Raw genomic sequence first — 14,410 nt, 5'->3', positions numbered from 1 at the left:
TCTGCCTCTCACTACCTCCCACCTAGAACTTTTTGAAATATGTTTAACCAAAAATCTCACTTTCTGCTGAAGTAAGAAGGGGGGGGCACACATAATTTGACAGTTTGTAATAGTAATTCCCAAGTGTAAGCCTCTTAATACCAAAAGTAAACAACAGTGATGGAATTTCCACTAACTTGTGTCCATTTAATGGAAAAAAAAATGTTTAATGTTTGGCAGTGTGTCATGTTCTTACACAGAAAGACTAAGGGGTGGATGGGCTAGAAATCCTCTCTCCCAGAGCTGCTTCTTTGCAAATGGGGTTGAGATGGGTTCATGAACAGGGAGGTTTTGTTTCCTCAGTGCCAAACCTGCCCTAATAACTCTACCAGCTTCAGCCCACATCTGCACGCTGGTTTTCTCCTTGCTTACACAGACACTGACAGGCACACACGCATACCCATGGTCAGTATCACCAGCCTTTCTGGGGCCCAGGGGTGTCTGTCTGCAGAGCTGTATCAATCTCCAGGGGCAGTCGCTGGCTATTCCCACTTTAAGTCGTGTTTCTTCAAGGTTCCTTGATCTGAATAGCGTTGCTTGGTTTAGTCCTAAAATCCCCTTGCCTCTCATTTGTGTTATTGTTGTGTTAGATATATCACTAAAACAATCTGTTGGCAATAAGGAGTTGTGAGGGAGTGCGGAGAGATTTGTTTCCATTGATCAGGCAAATCCTGCAGCATTTTCCATTTCTTGCATAGATAATCCATGGTCTTCTTCCTGAGTCTCTGGCACCTCTGGGGTCTTGGCAGACCAGGAGGTACCAGGTGGTTGGTGCTATCAAAGCCGTCCATCACCTGTCCTAGAATGATGGAAGGAGTAGAAAAGATTTCGCCTTGCTCTGGTGCCAGGTCAGTACTTGTCTGTCTCTATCCATTTCGTGACAGGTTTCTGAAGCCAGCCCTGAGCATGTAGTAGCTTCCATTTCAACTGTCAAGCTGTCAAAGATTTTCCATGTTCGGCACTGCCGTAGTGTGATGTTCTCTTCTGCTCTTCAGGTGGCAGCACCAAATGACAGTGGCTTGGTGTCATCCGAAGGGCTGGACCTGCTGGGGCGGCTTGGGCAGCCTTTTCCTTGGGTACCTCTCCCAGAAGCACGGTGTTCACCAAGGCATGAACCTGGTCTCCAGCCACGGCCGATGAGAAAAAGGATAGAGAGTACTGGCATGACTTGGGAAAAAGAGAAATGAAAGAGGTAGAAGTGAGCATGTACATACATACCTGACATACAGGCACACCACTGCTCCTTTGGCTTGTGCTCTGTAGTGGAGGCTGGCTTTTCAGACTGAGGGATCTGTCAGCTAGCCAGCAATTGAAGCGATGGATTTAGTTTGATTGCTGTGGATAATTTTTTTAACCATACCAAAAGCTACATCATATGGAAGTAGAAATCGGGAAGGTTTATCAGTATAACTGCATAGGGACATCTGCAGGGGCAAATTCCTCTGAGTTGAAACGCAGCTTACATTAGCAAGAATGTATTTTTACCGGTGCAGTTTTGGCTAGAAGAAGCTATACCAGCAGAGTTACACTTACGCTGATACAACTGTGCCTGGGCTTTTACTGATGAGGAAATGTGGTCTAAGAAAGCCAAGCTCCAGACTTCAGTCATGGTCTCAGGGCCAGTTAGGGCCGTGATTTCAGGGCAGAACTGCCAACTCTTTCAGTCCAGGGGCGTTGTGTCCCTAGCTGTGTGTCATGGCAGGCCTGAACTTTTCCGGGACAGCTTGTGTAATTTTACAGCTTCTGTGAGGTGGGGAAATGCGGTTGAGTTCACAAAAGGGAAAGTTGCACGGAAGTCTGTGGTTTCTCACCCGCTGGTGTGTTCTTTGGGTTTTGTACGTGAAATGTTGTCTGGCAGACTGTGGGTCTCCAACGTGGTGCTAGTGCCTTAGGAGTGGACTGCTTCTCTCCCTCCCTTCCTTTTCAGCAGTGGAGCAAGCCTGAAGGCACCAGCCCCCGCATGTAGTGCCTGCAGCAGTGTTTTCCTTTGGAATCTGTAGTAGTCTGAGACCTCCTCATCTGCAGGGTGGAAGCTGGCTATGCACAGGCAACATCCACTGGAACATCTTAAGGGTCCAGCTGTACAAGAACTCACTACCTATAGCCTCTCTGGACGCACCTGGACAGGACAGTGGCTATTAGGGCCTGTGCTGTCCATGATACCCAGATAACGAGGCTGCCTCATGCACTCCCATTCACGTAGACTTGAAGGAACAAGTGTCCTGAGTCCCTCTAGACTCAGATCTAGTGTGAGCTGGGTAACCATGACCCTACAGTTCTCTGCAACCTCAGGGCTCGTTCTGTTCGGTCCCGTTTCTTTAGTAAAAATACTAACCAAAAGAACAACTGTTGTGTTTCAATCTCGCAACCCAATGTTAAAATTAGCATTGCAAAGTTGACCTAGCCTGCTTCCCCTGGATCTGATATTTTTGTGTCAGAGGTAATTGTCAAAGAAAAACTAAGCATACGGTCATGTTTCAGGCTGAAACAACCTACTTGGAACATGAACCACACAGAAAATATTGGTTTGTCTTGTTTTCAAGACCCTCTCGCCTCTCAGTTTATGGGAATTTTTGCTAATGGCCTTGATGAGAAATAGCAGATCCTTATTTAATGGGGATTTTTGAATTTGTGAAATACAGCCTGGACATGTTCCTGCAGTCAATAAGGGTTCTTACAATCATACTTCGTGTGGTAGAGGATGAGCAGGGAAGTTTTCTATCATAACTGCAGGAATATTTCTCAACAAAGGAGTTTCCCCACCCACATTGCCGGCATGAGAGTCTCTTCAGAGGATGTCAGCTTGGGACTCCACCACACGTGCTTCTGCACCCTGCTGACAGGAAAGGGACATAATCATATGTGTTTAATACTGCCAGTAGTACTTGTTACTCTTGTTCTGTTAACTTCTGTCATGGCAGCACTTCCAGACCCCAGGCACAAATAGGAATTCAGCTGTGCCACTTTTACTCTGAAAGCAGAAGAAAAAGATAATTCTTCCCTGAGGAGGCTGTGGCTGAGGATGTTTTTAAACATACAAGGGGCATCTTGAGGTTTTGAAATAGGAGTACGTGAAGGGATAGCTGAGACATGCACACTGTCTTCTGCCCACTGAGCTAGCTATTGCTTCATTTAACCCCTGGGATCAAACACTTTTAGGATGACTTGAATGTGAGATGCCTGCTGGTAGTCTGGACTTGAGGATGCTTGGCCATGCCCTGGCTGCTACATTGGGATGCTTTAAGGAGAACCTGATCTGGAGCTGGTTCTGTGCAAGAAATGACTGAGTCAGATGAGACTCTTCAGTATAGAAAATAAATAGCCTAGAGAATACATGACAGAGGTTTACAAACCCAAGACTGGCACAGAAAGAGTGGTTGGGGACCAACTATTCACCATCTACTGACACGGTCAGGGCTAGTTGAAAAATAAATAGAGAACAGGAAGAAAGTACTTGAAATCCTCAACTGAAAAGAGGTCGAACCCTTGATTCTCAGGCAAAACTCCCCTGAAATCCACTCGGATGAAGCCTGAGCAAGCAGGATAGGGCTGCTTGTCCCATCTCTGGGACTTTGTGACTAGGCCCATTCTGGACCTGCTCGGGATTTACTGAATGGCACCGCTTTTTGACATCTACTCTGTGAAAGGTGTTAATTCTCATCAGTGACTGCTGGAGGCTGGAAGGAGATGTCAGGAGACCTCTCCGTAGCTTTCCTGCTTCCTACGCTCTGTCCTCAAGCACCCGCTGATGGCTACAGTCAACGATAAGATACTGGGATGGACGGACCTGTGCTCTGAACTCTGCAGGACTCTCATGTCGATGTTGTAAGAAGACGAGATGGAAACCTTCCTGGGCAAAGGGTGCAGCACCTGGGGTGGACCCTCCACAGCTCCAGCCCACTTGAACACATTAATCCAGCAGAGTGAAGGGAATTCACCAACCGGACGCTAGTGCAGAACTGATCTTGTAAATAAATTGTTACCCGTGTTAGCTGGGGGCGTGCTACTGTACTTCTGGGCAATACTGTGGGAATTAGGAAAATAAATCAATATTACACACACAGACTCAGTCCAGTACATATAGATGAGTTTGATAAATGCAAAAAAAAAAAGGCTGTTTGTTTCAGGAAGTAGAGATGGCTTTTGGTGGATATATGCATTTATACACTGTGGCCAAAATACAGATAATTTAAAAAGTGGTGTATTTCCTTTCCCTTTTTCCCTACATACAAAGAGTATAAGAGCTTTTCTGTTTTGTAAAACAGTTATGCTCCTGATTCAGGTAGAGTAGTTCCACAAAGCAGAATGTAACTGAAAGGAAATAGACCTGAGATTTCAAAATCAAGGCATTTAATAAAATAAAACATCTCTTTTTCTTCCCTAAAAGTTGAGTTAAAAAGACATAAATATACAATGGTTCAAAAACGAGAGAAAGCTCCTTGTTCTGGGGGTACATAACAATTTTTCAAAGCAATGAAGCCAACTAGACAAATGTGTTTGGAGGGTTGGACTGAATAGGCCAGGCAAGCTTTTTTTCCTTGGCTTCTCTATTAAAAGCATCATAGATAGAGTCTTTGGTGACAGTTTTCACTGGAGCTGGGGTATCTGCAATCCCAATGTGATTTTTTTTGGCTATCCTGGAACTGGTGGTGATGGTGTATGCATTGCTTCTGTAGCATTTCATGGCAGACATGCAACAAGTTTCTTTCATCCCTCTTCTGAAGTTTGCGTTGTACACGGAGTAGAGAGTTGGCTTAGAGGCTGAAGAACTGAAGGATATCCAGGTGATGGCCAGGAAAACCAAGGAGCTCTTTCTGTAGTCTGTTTCCTGCGGGTGCCACAGCTGTACCACATAAAAAGGGAGCCAGGACAGGAGAAACACTGAGTTTAACATTAAGAACATCTTGATGGTTTTCACCTTTGTTCTTGGGACAATATTCATTGTCCTCCTGACAGTCATGCCACCGGTACCTATTCTCCAAATGTACTTGATGACCTTCTGGTAGAAGAGGATAATGAGGATGGATGGGATGAGAAATACCACCAAGAGGTGGATGATACTGTAGATGGCTCCTTCCCAAGAATCCGGGAGAAAAAAGTTGCAGTGGTCGTTGCTGTTGGAGCTGTAGAAAAAGAAAGCCGGTGATGCAAAGAGAGCGTGAAATAGCCAAGAGGCCAGGATCATTTTCTTGGCTTTCTCCCTGGACACTTTGAAGCTGAGGGGGTAGACGATAGTGTAGAATCGATCCACACATATAGAGAGGAGCACGTATATCTGGACTCCAGGGCTGAGGTACTGTATGTACCTGACCAGCTTGCACATCACGTTCCCCAGCGTCCACCTGCCGTAGATAAACTGCAGCAGCACGAAGGGTGCGCCTGCAACACTGAGGAGAAGGTCTGCACAAGCCATGGAGACAACAAAATAGTTGGTGGTGGATTGTGTCCTCCTGCTCCTGTGGATCACTAAGCACACGAGGGAGTTTCCAAAGACAGAAACAAGCCACAACGCTCCCAAAACCATGCTGGCTGCTGCTAGTTCCCCCGGCCTCAGTTCATACTGCAAGACAGTGTGGTTCCTGCTTGAGCTGGGTCCTATGGGTGACTCCGTCATCTTGTGGCCCGCAGGAGGGATGGAGGTGTTGGGGTAGCTCTTGTTCTGCAGCAGGAGCAATAAGGTAGGCAGAACAAAAGGACCGCTGCTGTTATCCATGCTGTGGGCAAACATGGCCACCTCTCTCACTTAGGCTGCATACAAACAGGAGAGAAAAGGGTGTATTTAACAGTTATGTGTGGAAAAATCTGCCTTAACCAATGCGAGAGATGTTAAGTAGTGTACCTTGATTTCAGAGAAACAGTCAGAAAGATACGATGAAGCTGTCTAGCGCAGCAGAGGCCATTAAATTTCATGCAAATTTTAATTAATGGTGTGGCTACTTTGGATCAAACTGTAACTGCTCCTTTGTGGCAGGTACGGTACGCACAATGGGATGTGATAGATATGACCTTCTGTTTTAAGGAGGAGTGAGACATTAAAGCATATATTGCTAGACACACTTTCCAATCTTAAATTTAGCCAGATGATTAGGTTGATCCTAGTGTATCAGAGGGATAAAATTGAAAAATTCTTAATATACATGGCTACGCATATACAAACACCTTGCCAGGAGCTGATGCTCCGAAGAGTGTCCTTTCAATCATGGTGTTTACATGCAAAGGCTCGTACTCATTAGATGAGTTTGATAAATGCTATTTCATTAGAAATAGAAAATCTGTTTCTGTGGGTATATTGTGTGAGTGCTTAACTCCATAATCTGGATACTGTGCAAGACAAATCAGGATTGAATTAATGACCAAAAGATCAAAAAGTTCATCCCGGAAGTCAAATGGACAAATTCAAAAAGCCACCACCATCCTCCTCAGCTTTCCAAGTGATCCAAATTCCCAGCTTTACTTTCTGAGTTTTTTGTCAGCGTTTTGCTGATGCTTTTTTTCTCTGCCTACTCTACGTCTGTATCTATCACCAATTACTTTCTCCTTCTCTGCGTACTCAGAGAAGAGCCTGAAAGCGCAAAGCCACTGGATGAATTTGGAATTTTGGTCCTTTTGCATGTCACCTTCAGTAATGGAATGCAATAAATAACCAGATGTGGAAGAGGAAAAGATGTATTAATCGCCTGATGTGGTTAGAGAAGATTTTTCTTTTCCTCTAGCTTTTTAGACCCTGTATTCATTAGCTGTGCTTAATATAACATTGTGTGTTTCACATAAACAGGCTCGATGTACAATCAGCTGTGCAGCACAGGCATAAATTTAGCATGCTTAGAAACGCAGCGTGTCTTTGGGAGCAGTGCGGTGCAGCTGCAGGGATGCAACCAGCCCATGTAGCCCCAGCCAGGCTGCACCTCTCCTCCCCACCTCGCACCCTGCCCGACCGCTGACTCTGCATCATCGGAAAATGGGTCAACGCGTGAGTCACCAATGCTGCTCTCAAAGCAACTGGCCTTACTTAGCAGCTTTCACATACCGGTGGTGTCCGGGAGCTGGAAACACAACTCAGGTTTAAGTTGCACTCGTAGCTGAAGCAGTTTAGAGGTTGGTAACAACTGGGTTTTTCTCACCGAGGCTTGTTAAACGAGGAATTATGCACAGCACTGTCCTGGTGTTCCTGCTCTGGCGGAGGGATTGGACTAGACAACCTTTCGAGGTCGCTTCCAAACCCTAACATTCTGTGATTCTGTGTGACATCAGTAGTGAGACCCAGAATTCCGTGTTGTGGTTGCGTTGCCAGCCACCTGCAAGGGGCACAGTCTGCAGGTGGTACGTTGCCCCTTGTACCGTCTTCTGCTGGAGGGCTGCCGGTGCTGCCCAGGCTGGCCCTCGCTTTCCCCTCATGCTTAGTTGCCTTTCCTCATTGCTTTCTTGGTACCTTTGCCTGGCAGATGATTCCTGGTTTCTGAAACAAGTCCCCTTTGCCTTTCCCCACCCTCCGTCAGGCGGATCTGCTCTCCTGGAGATATCCTGCCACCATCAGCTGTCTGTAGGGTCTCTGCCAGAGTGGCAGGATGCACTGACAGTACAACCCGCTAAATTACATGTTAGAATTCTCTGTAATAGAATAATACATGTGAAGCCTATTAACCAGATAGAAAAGGACATTATGGGCTAGTTTTCTTCCTTAATTTTCTTTCTTGCCATACAGATGTGCCATTTAAAAACAGCCAACTGCAAAAATTGAGCTTCATAGAAGAATAACAAGATGAAACTTCTTGACCAGTATGGGAGAGTAGTGGAAGTCAGGTAGAAGAATGAGACAACCTTCCTAAGCTGTTATAATATGCAGACTTGCTAACACTGTTCTCATATTTCTGCCAGTGAGCCAAGCCTGCTGTTGTGTCTGTCCAGACCTGAGACATTTAGTTATGCACGTGAGTAAAGCCCAAAACAGTTAGAGGCTTGTAACAGTACTTTTTTTCTGTCACATTTTGCCCAACCACTGTTTACTGGATAACTCAGGTTATCTGCAAACATTATTTTGAGAAGACGGGAATTCGGCAGCCCCATCAGGGACCAGTCTGTAACAGCCTCAGAGGTGTGCGTGGAGAGGTAGCTGGTGGATGCCCACAGAGGAAGGAGATTGGCAAGAGATTTATCCAGTGGTCTCATGTTGGGGCTTATGCTGACAGAGGAAGCAACACCCAGACAGGAGAAATCTTCCCATGTGCCACCATTCACTGGAGACTGTATGCCTGTGTTGAGTGCTGGAGTATTTGGTTATGTGTCTCCAGTGGTGGTGGTTTCCTCACTGTGAGTAAAACAGAAGAGGCACCTAACACAGGTGCAAGTAGTACTATATTTTGTCATTCGTTCTTCCTTAGAAAAAATCCATAGTCATTCATTCCACTGCCCACCAGGTCCAGGTGGAAATATAAGTGCAATAATAAGGACTTTTACTACCTTGAGCATAGGACTGCTCTGGTTGAACAGCAATGACTTGTTTTATTTTCTTAAAAAGTAAATGCTTTCTGATTAACCAATGTACTCTGAGATTTCTACATTCCCAGTCATAGATAGTCTTTTCTTCTAATGGACCCCAAGCTGATTTTCTTTTATATTAAAGGATCTCTATTCAACCCTATTTTTCCTACGTGACACTGAGCTCAGAATCATGCCTTGATTTAGCAATAAGAACCTTAGTATCTATGGCCCAGCATATCTTTTACTTCTCTGGGCAAGTATGTTTTTTATAATGGAGGCTTAAACTTCTGCATTATGAGTAATGCTCCTAATTGCAGCATGAGCTTGAAAAGCTCAGTATACACACCACTCTGTATGGTTCTAGGATGCAAGTAACTAGAGGTTCTGTATCTTGCTACATTATGTATCTCCAATTCCCACATCCCTGTTTGCTGCATTGTTTACTGAAATATGGTTTAAGTGGCAGTGAACCGTTCAACTTGCAATTATCAGATCCATAAGAAAATAGCTATGAGCTCTTTAGTCTCCCTCTGCCTTGCAGGTCAATAAGTAGGTATTAGAAACACAAAAAGTAAAAATTACAAATAGCAAATATGTTTATTTTTAAAAAATGTTTTTGTTTGGTTTTCCCTTTAAACCTATATAAGACTGAGCTGAATAAAAGGCTACTTTCTAGTAATTGTGAGTCTGCATGGAGATGGAGCCATACCAAAATTCTCGCTTTTTCTTTTGAACATTTTAGAGCAGAAATCATTTTAAAACTGGTATAAGGACTTCCTGTATTTCTGTTTAAAACCCTAAATTTTGTGCATTTGCTTGGGCAGAAAAAGGGCGTGTGAAATGACCCATAATCATCAAAGAGGGATTTCCTGGTGCCACAGTTCCTATTTTGTGGACCTTAATCTGCAGTTTGAAGGCCCAGACACCCCATTTTTAGGGTTATCCCTTTGGATTGATAGCAAAGGAAACATATTCTTGCTAACTCTCCAAACCAGATCTTTTAGTTAGAGATGACGTATTTGAGCCACAAGAACTTCATCAAATCACTGCCTCATCTACTTTGGTGTTGCACAAACCCCATATGGCATAGTTACTATTGCTTTTGTGTGCTTACTGTCCTGTCTAGAAATGTAGTGTCCATTGCAATTTGGAAGAGTAAAACCTGGTAAGAGTCTCAAAGGAATGCAATAAATGGCTTTTTAAGTGTTTAATCAAAAGAATAAACATTTTGTTTCCTATTTTCCAGGATTAAAAAGGTAGCTAAAGAAACAGATCATTATACGTTACTTAACCTAGCACTAGCAGAGGGGCTTTTTTATTCAACATATTTTACCTCTCTGTTTCGTAACTGCAAAACATGAGGCAAGCTTTGGCCAAGCAAATTATTTCCAAAGCTTGAAGCTGGTCATTTACTCCATATGCTCTCTCTCTCTGAAGAATATCTCAGGAATTGCTGCCAGACTGGAAGAAGAATGGTTCATCTAACTAAGTTTGATCAACATTAAAAGTGGGAGTAAATTGAATCAGAATGGGGGAGGGGCGCTTTCGCCTGGGTGTAAAATGCTAGAAGGTGACATTCATCCCTGCTTAAATTCAAATTAACTACCCTGTGCATGCATTGTCTCAATGCAATAATCCTTTTACAGAAGAGCACAGAGTCTTTTAACCTCTATCTGTTTCTTGCTATGCAGACACGACTGTGTGCTTATCGAGGCCATTTAGTACTTCTAGTGGAGTAATGCGGATACATATGCTTTTGTAAGCACACAGATTCCCTGCTTGTTCTTTTCTCTGGTCTAGCGCTCATAAAAATGCTCAGCTATTCGCCCTTTTCCTCTTATGAAGGATTTTCTATTCTCCAGGCAGCTCTTCTGAGCAAAGCCTGAAAATCTCTTGAGGTGAAGAGTGTTCTTCCTCACTCTCTGCGTTCCAGTGCAAGGGGATAGAAAACATCTGTCCCTCTTTTATCAGGAGAATAAAATGCTTTGAATGCAATAAAACTTTTGAGATCAATAGCCATATCTCATAGGCTGCTGCCTGCTCTCTGGCTCTACCCAGCTGTTGAAGATTCCTCTTCTGCAGCATGGGCAGCTAAAGATGACATGACCAGAAGAGTGGATAGGCTGTTTCATGGATGAAGCTTTCAGTGCTGGTACGGTCACAGCTCAACTTATGGTAAAAGCTTCTGAACTGAATTGATAATATGAGTTGATATACTTTATTGCATCCTAAATCAACATCTGAGATCCTAGCCTGTATTGCAGGGTGAGGTCATGGGAGTGGGAAATATGGATGGAATCAAATAAAGGAATGAAATGTTCCTAATTTCTAGCACATCTAAAGAATGTATGTTATACTTAGCTAATGCATGAGCATGAATCTAAACAAGATTTTTCTACTGTATGCTTGAGAAAAGTAAGGGCATCTAGACAGTCTCTTTGCCATCAACCTTCATTGACTCTTCATGTTCTTTCCTGAGTATTTTAACAAGGTGTTAAAGCTGAGAACAAGGATATAACACTGCAACACTTGCTGAAATTTGGGGCAATTTATATTTCCTGTGCTGGTTGCCTGGGAAGAATCCTTTTTCAGCTTTATCCTTTTGACTGAGCTTAGTAAGTGATGAGGAATGCAGTGACTAACTAGACCAAGAACAGGGTCCACCTATTGGTTCTGGGTCTACCAGCTCACATCTGGAATAACTACTCTGACGGCAGACCTGTAGCACTGGGTTTGAGGCCTGGCCTGGAGTAAATCCGTGGGGCATGATTTTGATGAACATGCAGGGTTCAAAACCATACATAAGTCAAAAGCTATGGCATACTGTCTGAGTCTCCTTAAGAGATAGTGCCATCTCTTGAAACAAATTGTGGTGTTGAAAGTTCTGGGAGCAACATCTTTCTCCTGCACCTGAAATCAGTGATCGTTTCTCATGTATTTACCGTGGATTAAGACTGACATGCGGGCACTCACTGTAGGTCTGTTAACCTGAGGTTTGTTGCTAAGACCCTGTAATTTATTCATGCACCTAACACCTATAAGTGCATTTATTCTCTGTTGGTGATGGGAAGGAGCCCTTGCGGTAACTGCAGATTCCACTTATACCCAACAACATGCTCTGGGTTCAGGGACAGACAGTGGTAAAATATGAGCCATATTTGTGCTCACCACTACCTAGACAGTCCCCCTCACCTCATCAGCATCTGCAGAGTGAGGGAAGAGGTGTAACTCTCTTCAGCCAGGGCTGTACTGAAGCACATGTGGAGTTTGCAGCCCTCAGATCTGTAGAGAGGATGACCTTTCTGAACAGACAGGCAGGGTCACCTCCCGTGAGAAATCAATTCTCCAGTGTCTGTGGACACACCGCTAAGGCCTGGGGAGGCCACAGCCTTCCTTGCACAGACCCAGACTGTGCTGAATGAATCGTTGGGTTTGCCATGACCTTTTGACAGGCTGATTCTTCCATCTGTCTCCTCTAGTCTTGCCCAGCGCCTGGTCTGGCTAATCACTGGAGACACAAACAGCGTGGTGCTCTGCCTACTACCTCATGAGCATAACAAGTTCAACACACTGTTTACAAACAGGTACACAGTGATTATGAGTCTCCTGTTATAGATGTAACTCTTCTTCTCCAAAGGAAAGACCCACAGAGTTTTAAGTGTCTCAGAGCTTTATTCTATCCTCCTACTGCTGTGACTAGTAGGCAAAACTCTAGATTAGCACTGATCTAAGAATGATGGCAGAACCCAGAGCTTTCCTCAGTGTGACTGTGTGGGCATGAAAAAGTGGGAGCAGGGAGAAGAGACACTGACCTCGTTTCCTACTCTGAGTCAAAATAGGTTCTACCTGGTGGAGGTGTCCAAGAAGAGTGTGGAGAAGCTTGAAATATACCTTTGCAGGCTTCTTGCCTTCCTTAATGGTGATTGAGTCTGTACTTGGACACAGCTAGTCTGGACCCTTTCCTGAGTCAGAGGTAAAAAACCAGATGCTCTCTCCCACACAGTTACATTAATTTTTGGCAACACCAGGCCCTGCCCACAAAACAGCACGCTCTTCGGCTTGATGTGAGGCACGCAGTGGTTACCAGGGCTGGTTTGTCATTGTGGGTGTTGACAGATGATCTGTGGTAAATCTCACACTTGGCTGATTTGTCTGCCCAACTCTTGGAAATTCTCACTCTCTCCCCACTGAGTGTCCTCTCCCCCGCAGGAAAAACATGCCAGCAGCTTCAGTGAGGGCTCCAGCAGCTTTGCTCACCCTCTCATTAGCAATGAGCACTAGTTCTCCTCTTAGGAGAACCTTGGGGTTTGGCATATTTTTTTGTTGTCGTTGTTGCTTCTATATGAAAAGGTGATATAGAAACGAATTCTTGATATTAAATCTTGTAAAAGCTTCTTTCTCAGCACACAAGAAGTTAACATGGTAACAGGATTTGTGCACAGGTACAATCATTTGTGCTGTGATGTAAGAGTTCCTGTTGCACAGCTCTTGACCCTTTTCAGCAATGTGGATTTAGTGCTCACATGACACAGGTCACCTGTGCCAGACAGTGACAGAGAGTGCGGCGGCACTAGTGGCTGATAATCACGGCAGGGATAGAGTTGTTAGAGATCAGAAGATAGGAATAAGAGGAGGACACCTGAACGAGCAGTAGGAGAACGTTCCCATGTGCCTCTGCCAGAGGATATGTCCATTAGTTTCATAGTCTCCCTATACTGACTTCACTGGAGAAGCCAGGAAGGCTGAAGACCATGCCAAGCCTGTAGTTAGGTTGGAAATACCTGATGCAGACATGGTTGTTGGAAGGGATGTCTTAGCTGAGCTAAGTTCAGGGAGGACAAAAGCAGGCTAGAAAAAGCCACTGAGGCAAGATACTGGCCTACTGATAACCCCTTAAATGGTGATGTCTTCTTGGGCAGGGTGCCAGCTGCAAGAGCTCTGTTGGCTGTCTGTCAGAGGGAAAGTCTAGGGAATGATGGAAGCTGCTGGAATGGAGAAATCCTGAGCACACAAGCGCTGCATCATGTTTTGGTGCTGGAAGAACTGTGTTTGTGGTGAGGAGGGGGAGAAGACCATACCTGAGGGCATTAGGGGGTTATTCTGCATTGTCTGATTGAAATTACTCTCTAAACTGTTAAACACCTGAGGGAGAATGGTTGGTGGGGCTGCCAAGGAAAATGCAGATGGAGACAATACGGTGTGACCCAGATGGAGGAATTGCACTGCACAGTTTTGTAAACAGAGTCTTCACAGGAGAACTGCAATGGACTAAGAGTCTGCAAGCTCTTACTTTAAGCTGAGGAGCAGAGCTCTCCAAATGTGTCGAAGGTATGGAAATTCCTCCCCTTACTGACTCATCTGAGACCAGGATGTTTAAAATAAACTCACAGATCAAGCTTCCAAATATCCATATTTAGACATCCAAATAAGAATCAGCTTTTAAGGATGCCTCTGGGTTGGCATCCAGTTTTTCTGCAAATCAAGTGAGTTGTTCAAGTGATTAACAGCGGCTTTAACAACAAATCTTCAAGAACCACATTTGAAAATCTTTGCCAGAAAGAACTACCTATGGATCCTGCCTCATACACACAAATGGCCTTTTGAAAGCAGAATGCAGTGTTACTTCTCCATTACTCTGTGGAGCCAACATACTGTTTGACATGCTGGAAGCCAGCTGGACAGATGAAAAATACTGCTATGCATTCTTAGAGAGTATGTGCCTGAATTAACAAAAGCAGAATAGCTGTCTTGCCTCTGCTGGCTACAGATAAGCAAAGATTACTATGCTTGTGGTGTTTCCCTAAGTAGCTGCATTCAGGCACCAACGCAGAAAAAGGGAGACAATGCTTTCAGAAAGGATGATTTCAAATTAATGACTGAAAAATACAAAAGC

General features: G+C 44.4%; 1 protein-coding gene across 1 annotated transcript; it reads right to left on the bottom strand.

The window, feature by feature from the left end:
* Positions 1–4,522: 4,522 nt before the first annotated feature.
* Positions 4,523–5,767, bottom strand: GPR19 (G protein-coupled receptor 19). Its single transcript, XM_065658296.1, has one exon. The coding sequence runs from the start codon at positions 5,765–5,767 to the stop codon at positions 4,523–4,525; it is 1,245 nt and encodes a 414-aa protein (XP_065514368.1).
* Positions 5,768–14,410: the final 8,643 nt, after the last annotated feature.

This window comes from Caloenas nicobarica, chromosome 1, assembly GCF_036013445.1.
Source record: "Caloenas nicobarica isolate bCalNic1 chromosome 1, bCalNic1.hap1, whole genome shotgun sequence".
Classification (NCBI taxonomy): Eukaryota; Metazoa; Chordata; class Aves; order Columbiformes; family Columbidae; genus Caloenas; species Caloenas nicobarica.
This window is presented reverse-complemented; position numbering and strand designations above follow the sequence as displayed.

Bases quoted from the DNA above. Each gene is read 5' to 3' on its own strand.
- GPR19 (XM_065658296.1), bottom strand. From the start codon at position 5,767: ATGTTTGCCCACAGCATGGATAACAGCAGCGGTCCTTTTGTTCTGCCT.